General features: G+C 38.2%; 1 protein-coding gene across 1 annotated transcript in view; it reads right to left on the reverse strand.

Moving 5' to 3' along the window:
* Positions 1-14,135, reverse strand: part of LOC119861898 (connector enhancer of kinase suppressor of ras 2-like) — a 479,757-nt gene that overhangs the window by 372,978 nt on the left and 92,644 nt on the right. Inside the window, exon 2 of the mRNA XM_043492113.1 lies at positions 10,339-10,502. Within this exon, the coding sequence (XP_043348048.1) occupies positions 10,339-10,502 (164 nt within the window). The remainder of the gene's footprint in view (positions 1-10,338; positions 10,503-14,135) is intronic.

Consider the following 14,135-nt stretch of genomic DNA (forward strand, 5'->3'; position numbering starts at 1 on the left):
ACACCCAAGGGCAGGTTACAAGTTGTTTAATATAATAAGTCTGCAAAGAAAAGGCCAAATAGAGATTGGAGGATGATGCTTAATACAATTTGCAATGCTGAAAGAATCAGTCTCTTCAGTTTGCACAGACTTGCCCAACTGTATGTTAATGGAGTTGTCAGACAATGCTGGCCATCTGATCCAACCATTCACAATTTCTCAAAAGCTACAATAAACAAGGATGGTAGATCGTAGAAAAGGCATTTGGCAAGTCAGTAGAGACTATGTAAGCATTTTTCTATCATTCCCATAATATTCTTGAATGGCAAAAATTCATATCAGTAGTTGTTCATTAGAATTAAAGATTGCCCCATAACCCATAATAGAAGCTTCTTATTGAGTAAAATCTCTTGTTCACATTTAATACCTTTTATATGTGGGTTACAAAATACACTACAGACTACTTGATATAAAATACTTGGAAATAATACTACTAGCAGTGAAATCTAGTAGGTTCAGATAACAATTTATGAAGTGAAAAGTATGTGACTGTGATGTGGTGGTATGTAGACCATATACTGCCAACTCTCCTAATAAGGGAATTTGAATTTGTCCTGGACACACTGCATGAAAAAAAGACAAGATATCAAGACTGTGGTTTAATTAGGCATCAATTTTATTAAGCAACACATCTGGCAACTATCTGCCAATAATTCATACAGTGCAGGTCATTCTATTGCAATGTGTTCCTCCTGGTTTCAGCACCATTTCTGAGATCCCACCACCCTGCCTCATCAGAGTGGTAATGGACAAGGAAGAGGAGGTTGTCTTTCCACTGTACCAATCATTAGGGGCACCAACCCCATTCCCACCTTCTTCAGGAGATGTCATCCTCTGATCTGCTTCCAATTCCAGTTTATCATGTAACTGGACACTTATTGATTGATTACCTGTACTGGGCATCAAATCAAGTTGTGAAAAAAGTGAACTTGACAACCTAATTTACCCATCAGGACCCTAAAAGTAAGGCCAAAATGCCACAGTGTCTAGGCCAAGCTGGTAGTGAGGAAAAATTATTTCCTGGCCTCAAAATGTAACTAGCACAATGCCAAGAGCAAAGCCCAAAAGACCAGGTCCATCCTTAATCCTGAGGGGGAAGCTTTTCTTCCTATGCAGAATGATGACCAGGGCGAGAGAAAGGGTTATAAATAATTCCATTAAGTGTACAGGGGCCAAAAGGCTTTGCTACACCCTTTTGTCCCACCAATCAGCCTAGAGAGCCAGTCCCATAAGACCACAAGAGCACTGAATGCCCACAAGGTAGGGAGTGGTGTGTACAATTTAAAGGCTTTTCTTTTCCCTGTTGGCCTATACATCCCACCTCCACCCACCCACATCTGAGTCTGGGAGAATGGGGGGATATTTTCATTGTTCCAGGCCCCATATACTTTTTGTTTAAGCAGGAGTGAGAAAGCTAAAATGTTCCTGGTGTTTGGAGCAGCTTATTGAACTGTCATTTTCTCCTGCCTGTTTCCTAGCTTTGGCTTTAAGCAGAAGTAGTAAAAGGAAGCACAAGAGGTTATTTCTCAGAATAGTTTTGACCTGACTTCTCAACTAAAAGCGCTCAGACATGATTGATTAAATAGTGGAGAAACATCTGGATACTCATCTAACTACATCTTTTCAGGTTTGTCCATCACTTAAAAAAAAATCAAACTCTCACTGTAAAATTATAGAGCTAAAGAGGGAGGATGTGTTAGAATAAATAAAATCCACTTTAGCAAAATCCAAATTACATTTGTGTTATGAAGGAAGACAAAATACACAATTCCAAACTGAAATTCTGAATATTAAAACTTCAGCAATACTATAAATTCCTGTTGGAGAAGGATGAAGATATTACGTATCTGGGTGATCAAATTTCTAGGGGCAGATCCTCAACTAATGTAAATTGTCATAGCTGCAGCTAATTGGTGATCTACTTCCTAACATGTACGTTTTGTATTAATTTCTGTATTAACTTGTGTGTGTATAATGGAGGCTTTTGGCTTCTGAAGCTCATGTAGTGTTAAGCATCAACATTTTAATGTGTTTCAGAGTACAAGTTTTTCATTCATATGGCTGCTTGGATGAGCTTTAGTAAGAAAATTCATTAAATCATTTAAAAGCTATTTCCCTTTCTTACATTAAGATATAAAGAGGGAACAGAAATGTTACTTTCTATTGACTGAATTCAAGGATATTGTTGACTCTTTTCTGAGACATGGGAAAAAATCAGTTGAATCTTTCTGTGACCTCCCTACCTTCACATCATGTTTCATCTCCTTATGAAACATGATGTGAAGAAACAAAATGACATTTCCTCATCCAGGAGTTTGTCAGTATACATGTACAGGGAGTCACCAGAAAATATTTTCAAATGAATAAAGCTGAACAGTAGACCTTTCAGAATCAGAGTGGATCACACTTTAACTTTAAGATTATGAATGTCCTCTATTGGGACAGTGCCAAATTATTATGAATGACTGTGATTGTTACGAATGAATGTGGTGAACATGAGTTTGGTATGGCTTGGTACATCTGAATTTACTAGAGGATTCTGGGATCTGATCTGGATATGGATAGAGACCTCTTTAATGTTTTTAATGAAGTAAATACTAATGGGAATTGTGTGATCATGGGAGACTTTAACTTTCCAGATATAGACTGGAGGACAAGTGCTAGTAATAATAACAGGGCTCAGATTTTCCTGGATGCAATAGCTGATGGATTCCTTCACCAAGCAGTTGCTGAACCAACAAGAGGGGACACCATTTTAGATTTGGTTTTGGTGAGTAGTGAGTACCTCATAGAAGAAATGGTTGTAGGGGACAACCTTGGTTGAAAGGATCATGAGCTATTTCAGTTCAAACTAAACGGAAGGATAAACAAAAATAGATCAGTGACTAGGGTTTTTTATTTCAAAAGAGCTAACTTTAAAAAATTAAGGAAATTAGTTAGGAAACTGGATTGGACTGAGGAACTTGTGGCTATAAAGGTGGAGGAGGCCTGGAATTACTTCAAGTCAAAGTTGCAGAAACTATCAGAAGCCTGGATCAAAGAAAGGGGAAAAAATTCATAGGGAGGAGTTGTAGACCAAGCTGGATGAGCAAGCACCTTAGAGAGGTGATTAAGAAAAAGCAGAAAGCCTACAAGGAGTGGAAGATGGGAGGGATTAGCAAGGAAAGCTACCTTATTGAGGTCAGAACATGTAGGGAATAAAGTGAGAAAGGCCAAAAGCCATGTAGAGTTGGACCTTGCAAAGGGAATTAAAACCAATAGTAAAAGGTTCTATAGCCATATAAATAAGAAGAAAACAAAGAAAGAAGAAGTGGGACTACTAAACACTGAAGATGGAATGGAGGTTAAGGATAATCTAGGCATGACCCAATATCTAAACAAATACTTTGCCTCAGTCTTTAATGGGGCCAATGAGGAGCTTAGGGATAATGGCAGGATGACAAATGGGAAGCAGTATATGGAGGTAGATATTACCACATCTAAGGTAGAAGCCAAACTTGAACAGCTTAATGGTCTAAATTGGGGTGGGAGTGGGGGGTCAGATAATCTTCATCCAAGAATATTAAAGGAACTGGCACATGAAATTGCAAGCCCATTAGCAAAAAATGTTAATGAATCTGTAAACTCAGGGGTTGTACTGTATGACTGGAGAATTGCTAACATAGTTCCTATTTTTAAGAAAGGGGAAAAAAGTGATCCAGGTAACGACAGGCCTGTTAGTTTGACATCTGTAGTATGCAAGGTCTTGGAAAAAAATTTGAAGGAGAAAGTAGTTAAGGACATTGAGGTCAATGGTAATTGGGACAACATACAATAATGATTTTACAAAAGCTAGATCATGTCAAACCAACCTGATCTCCTTCTTTGAGAAGGTAACAGATTTTTTAGACAAAGGAAACGCAGTGGATCTAATTTACCTCGATTTCAGATACAGTTGCACATGGGGAATTTATTAGCTAAATTGGAAAAGATGGGGATCAATATGAAAACTGAAAAGTGGATAAGGAACTGGTTAAAGGGGAGACTTCAACGGGTCAAACTGAAAGGTGAACTGTCAGGCTGGAAGGAGGTTACTAGTGGAGTTCCTCAGGGATCGGTTTTGGGACCAATCTTTTTATTATTGATCTTGACACAAAAAGCGGGAATGTGCTAATAAAGTTTGTGGATGACACGAAGCTAGGAGGTATTGCCAATACAGAGAAGGACTGAGATATAATACAGGAAGATCTGAATGACCTTGTAAACTGGAGTAATAGTAATAGGATGAAATTTAATAGTGAAAAGTGCAAGGTCATGCATTTAGGGATTAACAACAAGAATTTTTGTTATAAACTGGGGACACATCACTTGGAAGTAACAGAGGTGGAAAAGGACCTCGGAGTATTGGTTGATCACAGGATGACTATGAGCCGCCAATGTGATAGGGCCGTGAAAAAAGCTAATGTGGTCTTGGGATGCATCAGGCGAGGTATTTCCAGTAGAGATAAGGAGGTGTTAGTACCGTTATACAAGGCACTGGTGAGACCTCATCTGGAATATTGTGTACAGTTCTGGTCTCCCATGATTAAGAAAGATGAATTCAAACTGGAACAGGTACAGAGAAGGGCTACGAGGATGATCCGAGGAATGGAAAACCTGTTTTATGAAAGGAAACTCAAAGAGCTTGGCTTGTTTAGCCTAACCAAAAGAAGGCTGAGGGGAGATATGATTGCTCTCTATAAATATATCAGAGGGATAAATACCACGGAGGGAGAAGAATTATTTAAGCTCAGTACCAATGTGGACAACAACAACAAATGGATATAAACTGGCGATCAGGAAGTTTAGACTTGAAATTAGACAAAGGTTTCTAACCATCAGAGGAGTGAAGTTCTGGAACAGCCTTCCAAGGGGAGCAGTGGTGGCAAAAGACACATCTGGCTTCAAGACAAAGCTTGATAAACTTATGGAAGGGATGATATGAAGGGATAGCCTAATTTGGCAATTAATCGATCTTCAACTATTAGTGGTAGATATGCCCAACGGCCTGTGATGGGATGTTAGATGGAGTGGGATCTGAGTTACTACAGAGAATTCTTTCCTGGGTGGCTGGCTGGTGAGTCTTGCTCACATGCTCAGGGTTTAGCTGATCACCATATTTGGGGTCTGGAAGGAATTTTCCTCCGGGGCAGATTGGCAGAGGCCCTGTGGGTTTTTCGCCTTCCTCTGCAGTGTGGGGCATGGGTCACTTGCTGGAGGATTCTCTGCACCTCAAAGTCTTTAAACCACGATTTGAGGACTTCAATACCTCAGACATAGGTTAAAGGTTTGTTACAGGAGTGGGTGGGTGGGTGGGTGAGATTCTGTGGCCTGCATTGTGCAGGAGCTCAGACTAGACGATCATAATGGTCCCTTCTGACCTTAAAGTCTATGATTCTAGTATCAGGTAGTTGATAGGGAAATTTACTGAGTGCGCTGAGATTGCACTTGAATGGTTAATTGAGACTCTATCCATGTGTGTGTTTCAATATGAAACTTCGGAACATATCAGCTGATGACCAGATCACCAAGTAAAGAAAATGCAAAAACAAATTATCAGTGAGCTTGGCACAGGCTTACCTGGGTCAAAATGACCCTTTTGGATGACACCACGCTAAGAGCTCAAGTGAATGATTGATGAGAGAATAAATGTTGACTGATCTTTGGTCTCTGTTTTGCAGTCGCTTCTAAAATATTAATTAGAAAAAACAGTGATGAAATGCCCACAGGGCATATTTCTGGGACATGTGACTCCTTTGAAAACAAGAGGTATATATGCTAAGCAGAGTTAATTAGTTAGTTCCCCAATTAACATCTGAAGAGGTCTGTGATGCTGTAAGACAGAGGGTCTCAAGGTAGCCAAGACCCTGCTTTGAGAGACTTTAGAAGCACTTATGAACCAGAGGGCCTCAGGGTAACCAAGACTCTGCTTTGGGGGATATTTGACAGACCAAATACTTGGGAGGGGAAGAAAAGAAAAGAACTCTCTATCTAGGACTGGTAGCTATACCTGCTTTGTTTGCCAATCAAGATACCGTGTAAGGCCAACACAATTACTGAGGGTTTAAGCTTGGGGAATTGAGGCTTATTAGAGAGATGCATTATAGAACCTCTTACTCCTTGTGTGATTCTTTCTCCCATGGAACTCCCATCTTTTCATGTGCTGTATATTTATACCTGCCTACTGTATTTTTCACTCCATGCATCTGATGAAGTGGGTTATAGCCCACAAAAGCTTATGCCCAAATAAATTTGTTAGTCTCTAAGGTGCCACAAGGATTCCTCATTTTAAATAGATTGAGTTTCTTAAGTCTCTCACTATTATCAGACCTCAGGTCAGTCTTGTAGCTCTTTCTTGAGCTCCATCCAATTTTTCCAACATCTTTTTTGAAGTATTGACATCAGAACTGGACATGGTATTCCAGTAAAGGTCCCACCAATGCTATATGGAGTGGTAATATCACCTCACTACTACTGGATTATACATCCAAAGATCATGTTTGCCCTCAACTACAGCATCACACTGGGAGGTTATGTTCAGCTTGTTATCCATTATTGCCCCCTAAGTCATTTTCATTGTGTGGCAAAATGGCAGATGTTGGAATGGTGGGTTCTGCGCTTTTCTTAGTGTGTGTGTGGGGGGCTAAGAAGCCACCCCTTGCCCCTGCTCTTGGGTCGCTGAGGGCCCCACTAGTGTCCCAGGAAGGTGGTAGAGGAGGGAAGCAAAGAAGAGGTCTGGGTTTGCTCCTCACTCTGAGCCCCAGCCCCTCTCAAACTCTGTGGGTTTCTTACCCTCTTCCCCCTTGAGTAGGGTTACTCTTGGTCCTTGACACTGTGGGAGGGAGTCTCCCTGCCTTGCTGGGGCAGGGTCTCCCTTCCTTCAGTCCTCTGGTCTTTTAAGTTAACACACCTCCAAACTCCAGCCCTCTCCCCTTCCTCACACTCCTGTCTGCCTGAAGCAGGGGGTTTTATTAGATTCCTGACCAGGCCTTAATTGATTACAGGTGCTTCGATTAATCTGTAGCACCCCTCCCTAGTCTACAGGGAACCATGCTTTAATTAGCATAGGGCTTATATATCTCCCGTCTACCACTCTCCCACTGCTCCCTGGCTTTACTGTATCACAATTGTCACTGCACTTCAGGAAAACATCTCCCTTCTTGTAAGCATGACCTATATTTTTTCTTCCTAGATGTATGACCAGCATGTTATTCAACTGAGCCCACCTTATCAGGTGATCCAGATGAGTCTTTATCACTGATTATTCCTATCATTATTTAGCCCCCTCTTTTTTTTTTAAACTAATGTGCATGCCATCTGCAAATTTTATATTTTCTTCAAAATAATTGATAAAACTATTGAATAGCATTGGGCCAAGAACAGATCCCTGTGGGACCCCCACAAGAAACACCACAATATAATGATGATCACCCATTTAAAAATACTTTGAGATCTATCAGTTAACCAGTTTTTAATCCATTTAATATGGAAAACACTGATTTTGTACAGTTCTAGGTGTTTTTTTTAAATCAGATGTTCATGTCTTATAGAACTCTAAGTATATTATATCAATACCTTTATCAGCCGAACATGTAATCTCATAAAAAAATAATACTGTTTGACAAGACTTATTCTCCATAAAATCACATGGGAATGGCATCAATTATGCTACAATACGTTAATTCTTTACTGATGGTATCCCATATTATCTTTTCCATGATTTTGCCTGGGAGAGTTGAGAGGCTAACCAGCCTATAGTTATCCTGGCCCATTTATCCTTTTTATGTACTAGCACAACATTAGTTTTTTTCAGTTCACTTGAATTTTCCCAGTGTTCCAAAATTTGTTAAACAAACAAAACCAAATACATGATATTAATGGATTCAGAGAGCTCCTGGGCCAATTCCTTTAATACTTTTGGGTGCAAGTTATCTGATCTTGCCAGATTTAAAAATCCTTAACTTCAAAAGTTACTGTTTCTATTCCATCAGAATGATTTTAAAGTATTTCCTTATCACTATAAGGTAATACATGATATTGCTTCTTTCTCAATACAGAACACAAATATTTACTGAATATTGAGCCTCTTCTGCATAATGAACATTAGACCTATATCATTGTTAGAATGTCACTTTTTCCTGATATATTTAAAAGGATTTCTTCTTGTTGTCCTTAATCCTGCTCACCACTGATTTTTATTGACACTTTTAGCTTCCCTTATCCATTGTCTGTATTTTATAATTGCTGATTTGTACTCATTGCTCTCAACTTCCCCATTTTTCGATTTGTTATATGTGGAGGGTGTTTTTTTTATTTTTAATTGCTACTTTCCTTCTTAACTATTTATTTTTAACAGAAAAAGCTTTCTTAGACAATTGAAGAATTATGTGATTTTGGACATCTAATGAAAGCACTCTTAAACAATTCAATTATCATTAATATTTTTATGTTTACATTTTTTCTCATACTCAGTTTTGTTTAGAATTCATTTTAGCTTGGGAAATTGGTCATTTTAAAGTTGTGTGTGTGCGCGCGCGTGTGTGTGTGTGTGTATATAATTAATATTACTGGTTGGAACTATATTATGCTTGCAGATAATTCAACTAGATTGGATGCATAAGTGTCTGTGATTACAATCAATCAATCATTTATGTTTATCCCTTGAAACGATATCTAAGAGGGAAACAACATGGAGAAATTCTAATACTTTCTGTGTCCTGTAAATGTAAACAAACTTGTTTGTCTTAGTGATTGGCTGAACAAGAAGTAGGACTTAGTGGACTTGTAGGGTCTAAAGTTTAACTTTTTTTTTTGAGTGCAGTTATTTAAAAAAATAGTTATACATTTGTAAGTTGCACTTTCTTGATAAAGTGATTGCACTACAGTACTATAAGATAAATTGAAAAATACTATTTCTTTTGTTTCTTTTTTACAGTGCAAATATTTGTAATAGAAATAATATAAAGTGAGCACTGTACACTTTGTATTCTATGTTGTAGTTGAAATCAATATATTTGAAAATGTAGAAAACACCCCCAAAATTAAATAAAATGGTATTCTATTATTAACAGTGCAATTAAAACTACAATTAATCCTGATTATTTTTTAATCGTTTGATAGCCCTAATGAAAATATTTTAATAGCACCATCCAATTGTGCCAGAATCACCTATTAAATGGAGTACAGTCTTTACTGTAATGAATAATGTCAGCAAGATGTCTAGGACACTTGTCATTAAGACTACATCAAAATCTCGCACTGGCATAACTTGCTCCAGCTTTACACCACCACATCCAGTTTTGATAAGTACCCAAGTGACACTTCTATCAAAAAAACAGTTGTTTTCTGTACATGAGGTGCTACATAGCCAAAAATTTGCAGCCTGGGCTCCCAGACTATTCATCACATATAAAACATCCCCCTCTTTTTAATTACTATTTATACTCTCTTGTATCCAAGTCCCTCTGCCTCTGAGCCTTACCTGGACAACTTCAGACAACATTTGGTGGTGGTGGTAGTGGTGTTTTTTTTTAAGGATTGGTGCCATCACATTTAATTTTATCATGGGTAGGAGGCATTTTAAGAGGAAAAAAAGGACAGTATATTACTGGCACCCAGACAACTTGAACAGGGTGTATGTAACTCAGTAACTTTTCACCAGACAAAAAATAAGTTCGCTTCCAAACTTGACTCTTCTGCACAATAAAACTGTGCTACACAAAGCTAGTAACCTGATCACACGGTGTCAGTATTTAATGTTTAGGGTAAAGTCTATTGTGATTTTTGCAAAAATGGTTTAAAATTAATTTTAAAATCATCTTCCAGTCTAATTAACACTGCCTTTGCAATTTCTGCATTAACTCCTTGAATGCTGGCATGCCTTGCACATGCAGGAACGAAATGGTTTACTGCACTATGGTAAAGTTCTGTGAAACATGAGGGCATATATGGTATACAATCATAGGACCATAAGGATGCCAGTGCTGATCATGCATGGCACATGAATACGGCACTCAAGAAGCTAAAGGGAAGACAAAGACAATCTATGGAAAGACTAAAAATAATTTTAAAGTTTTCAGAAGGAAAATGGTTAATTCATTTGTACTTAGAGAAGCTTTTGCGAATACATCCTTTTTTGAAGCAATAAGGAACAATATTTAAGTAAGGCAGGAATTGGAGAAGGTGCTGTATTTGATGCAGCCTTCATTATCTGAGCTTTGGTTAGGAGATGCATAAACCTATATTATTAAAAGGAATGTACCCAAGAAACAGCCTACTTACCAATGCACAGAGCAGATCAACTGCTTCTAAGATCAATTCTTGGTGTCCAATGCGGGTGACTCCCAGTTCTTCAAGTTCTTGATGAGTTATGTGCAACAGCTGTTCTCCACTGATTTTTTCCCTTTCAAAATTTTTAATGTATTGCTGGAGGCAGTCATCAAGGCCTAGTTAAAAACACAAAACAAAACAAAACCATGTTCAGAGAATGATGGCCAAGAATGTCAAAAACGTAATTCAGTCAACGTACAAATTCCCTTTGGTGTTGAGAAACACTACAGTTTGGGGATTTTTAAGGATGAAAATGCTTTATAAATTTAAGGTGAGTCATTGACCCTATAGCATGGTGAATACCAGATGCCAATATGGTTTTTCAGCCAGTAATACTTCCACCATTTTTATTTTGATTTAGATATAATTGAAAAATATCCATAGTGGGATATAGGCACCTTAGCCCAAAATTAAAATTACAATCAAATCAAAAGCAAAACCAGCAGCTACTCCTAACTTACAAACAAGAAAATGACCAAATAAAAAATTAAGCTCAGAAATTATTCCTTTCCTCCATGAAGCATCATCTTTTATAGGACCCTTGTGTCTTAGTAAGCAGATGGGCAATGTAGCATGTCCTGAAGGTCCAACTGTTATTTCCTTTCCAATTGATGGAAAAGCATTTCCAAAACTGAGGGGCCTTTATGGAGGACACCTTGCCAGAAGTTCTCTCTCTTATGAACCAACAGAGCTCCAGCTCAGTGCCGCTGCTGACTGCTTCTGTCTCAGTATCACAGAGGGAGAGTCACAGTTTCACCTAAAGGCACTTGGGATACATAGATAAAAATCAACAATTTAAATTCTAATGGAAACCAATAATGACATCACAGTATTCAAAAATATTATTTGCCAGTTCTATTACATTACTCCCAGACGTATAATTTTCAAGTATGATAATTCTATTAAAGAAAACATTTAACATTTGGAGGCAATGCTGTCTGAAAGTAGGCTTTCAGAGACCTTAACAGGCTATCCAAAGGCTAAGCCAAATCAGAGGCATATCCTTCCTGGAATCTCTTTTCTAAGGCTCTCTAATAGAGTTTGCACTTGAATTGTCTTTCTGTTCCTGAGACGGTGTTAGGAAGAACCCCATCATGCATATTCAGCTTATACAACAGTGTCACTATCTGCTGTGATCAGAAATGCTTTAAAGTTCAACAGACTCATTTACCAGAACTCCCGTAGCAACACTTCAATGTTAAGGTCTCTGACAAAGACCTAGATTCTTTAATTACACAAATACTTAAGAAAATATATGTGCCTAGAATTATGTTTCTATTCCAAATTCAGAGTTCATCTAGCAAGAATAATGGATTTAGTAGTAGCCATGGCATTCTAAAGCCCAGACCATCCAGAATAACTGAATCCAAGTATAAATACCTCTCAATCATCCAAAAACGGTTTCACAGCAACACGTGTTTTATATTTGAGGCCAGGACAGCTGTTTGCATATGTAAAATACTTGGAATATAAATCAGACCTATTTCTCATCTAGTGAAAGTTCAAAATCAAAGTTGCCTCAAGGACTGGACTTAGAATACGACCAGATGGAATGGTACACTGACATTGGCCTACATTGCCCCCAGGTTAGACAAATCTTTTTTTTCCCCCCACAAAGTCCACAAAACAATTTCAACCAGCAGAGTTTACCATAGTTCTCTCCATTAAGTTGAATGGATGTTTGCTTCTCATGCCTTCCTCCTACAATGGAACAGGCAGGGTCAAAACCCATCAAATCTGTCAATACAAATAAGACCCAGCAGGTCCTGGGCATCTAAGAAAGACAAAGTATCTCTCTACATTACCTTCCAGGTCCCATAGAATCCACAGAAGCATGGTGTTACCAGCATGGGTGAACTAAGTAGAAGGGGGAAAGCACTGACAAAAATCAAGGAGGACTATATGAAGGTAAGAAAATAAACAAACATAAATAGTGGCCGAAAAAGCAAAGTAACAAATACGAGTCTTTATCTGTCATTGTAGAAATGCTTTGAACTCTCTCACTAACATAATATAAAAGAAATAAAGAAGAAGTTACAGGAGGCTTCAGTTCCATGATGTATTCATGTAAAGGGATGCAAAACTATAACTACCATGCTATTGGGTATCATTTTTTTAGGTGCCATTTTTTTCCATAAACAACAAACTAATCTTTTGAGCAATTGGTTTTATTTTAGAAATCAGAAGATGCCGTTTGGCAAGGATAACCAGATACACGCATTGCTCTGTGGCAGCACAGACATGCTGAATAGCATGATGAGTACACTTCTTTATGAACCTCCTAAAATGCTTCCAGCAATGGATTACTGTCCACTAGTCTATCAATCAGGATACCCCTTTCAAGCAATAGCTCTGATTACATGTAGTAAACTCTAGTTCATATTTCCAGATTTTTACCATGCACCACATGCATCTTAATAGATGACATTAATAGACAATACTTATTAGCATAAAACATTGTTGCAATACCAAGACATGACCAAATATCAGGGTAAGTTGACTTACCAAGAGGCATTTCCCCTGAAATCACATCACCATTTGGTCAGAATTTACAAACAAAGCTTTGATCTAGAGGGATCTTCTGTTGAAAATATTAGCAGAAATCTGAAGTTTAAATCTACATCTCCATATCTACTTTCAGCAAAAACAGCTCATGTTCTCCATTGTTTCCCCACATACAGTGGTTTCACATACAGTATCACACCAGATCATAGTGTACTATTTTATTAGCAAATAAAAATGTGACCTCATCCAGACACATTATAGTAAGAGGAATCTGCAAAGTCAACATGCAAGACTGATTATACACCAGGCCTTCTAAATTAATTAAAAATCAGGCCAGAAATCTATACATGCATGCAGACAGTTGCAGTATGGCTTAGATGTTAAACATACCTGGAGAGTCTTCCATAAATAAAAGAAAGAGCTACTGCTCTTCCTAAAATGAAAAACCCTAATCCAAACTATGTCAGATTGCAGACACTTCCCAAAATCCTTATATTTATTGAATTACCAACAAGAGACAACAACTTCCACTAAAAGTCATCTTCAAAGCAACATGATTTAGTTGGGGTTGGTCCTGCTTTGAGCTGGGGGTTGGACTAGATAACCTCTTGAGGTCTCTTCCAACCCTAACTTCTATGATTCTATGTCTATTTGTCACATTCTGAGGTGCAGTCCAGACTAATGAGGAGTTGTGGCACCTCCTGCCCTATAACCTTGGATGCCTTAAATGTTCTGCTGCAGTGGCTCACAGTCCAGACACCAACAGCCAGTAAACAAGCATGCAGTCCCCTGAGTATCTGCATGCTTTGCAGCTCTGATTCAATGTTCAGATCCCAGCAACTGCCTATAACACAACAGACTCATTCTAGTCTCTATCGCCCAATTACCTTACGCAGGGGTGACCCCAAACACATTCCCAGTCCCATATTTCTCCAAAACCATCTGCCCTAAAGCAGCCCTTTCCTGGTACATTTAGAGAAATTATTAAGTTTGCTGTTTTCTTTAAAGTAACAGTACATCAACAGCTTACCACCTCACTGGAGTTAACTAGGACTTCATTCTAATTGAAGCAGTGGATTGGCTTATAGTAAGAAGTAAAACAAGATTATTAAACAAAGGTTATAGGTTAAGTGATACCAGGCAGAAGGAATAAAGGTCAGGAAGTGCTACAAACAAACCAAAGTAGGAATACGCTTTTAAGAATAAAACTTAATTTCAGCCAATTACAATCTTTGCCTAAGCAG

The sequence above is a fragment of the Dermochelys coriacea genome, chromosome 9, assembly GCF_009764565.3.
Source record: "Dermochelys coriacea isolate rDerCor1 chromosome 9, rDerCor1.pri.v4, whole genome shotgun sequence".
In the NCBI taxonomy this organism is placed as follows: domain Eukaryota; kingdom Metazoa; phylum Chordata; order Testudines; family Dermochelyidae; genus Dermochelys; species Dermochelys coriacea.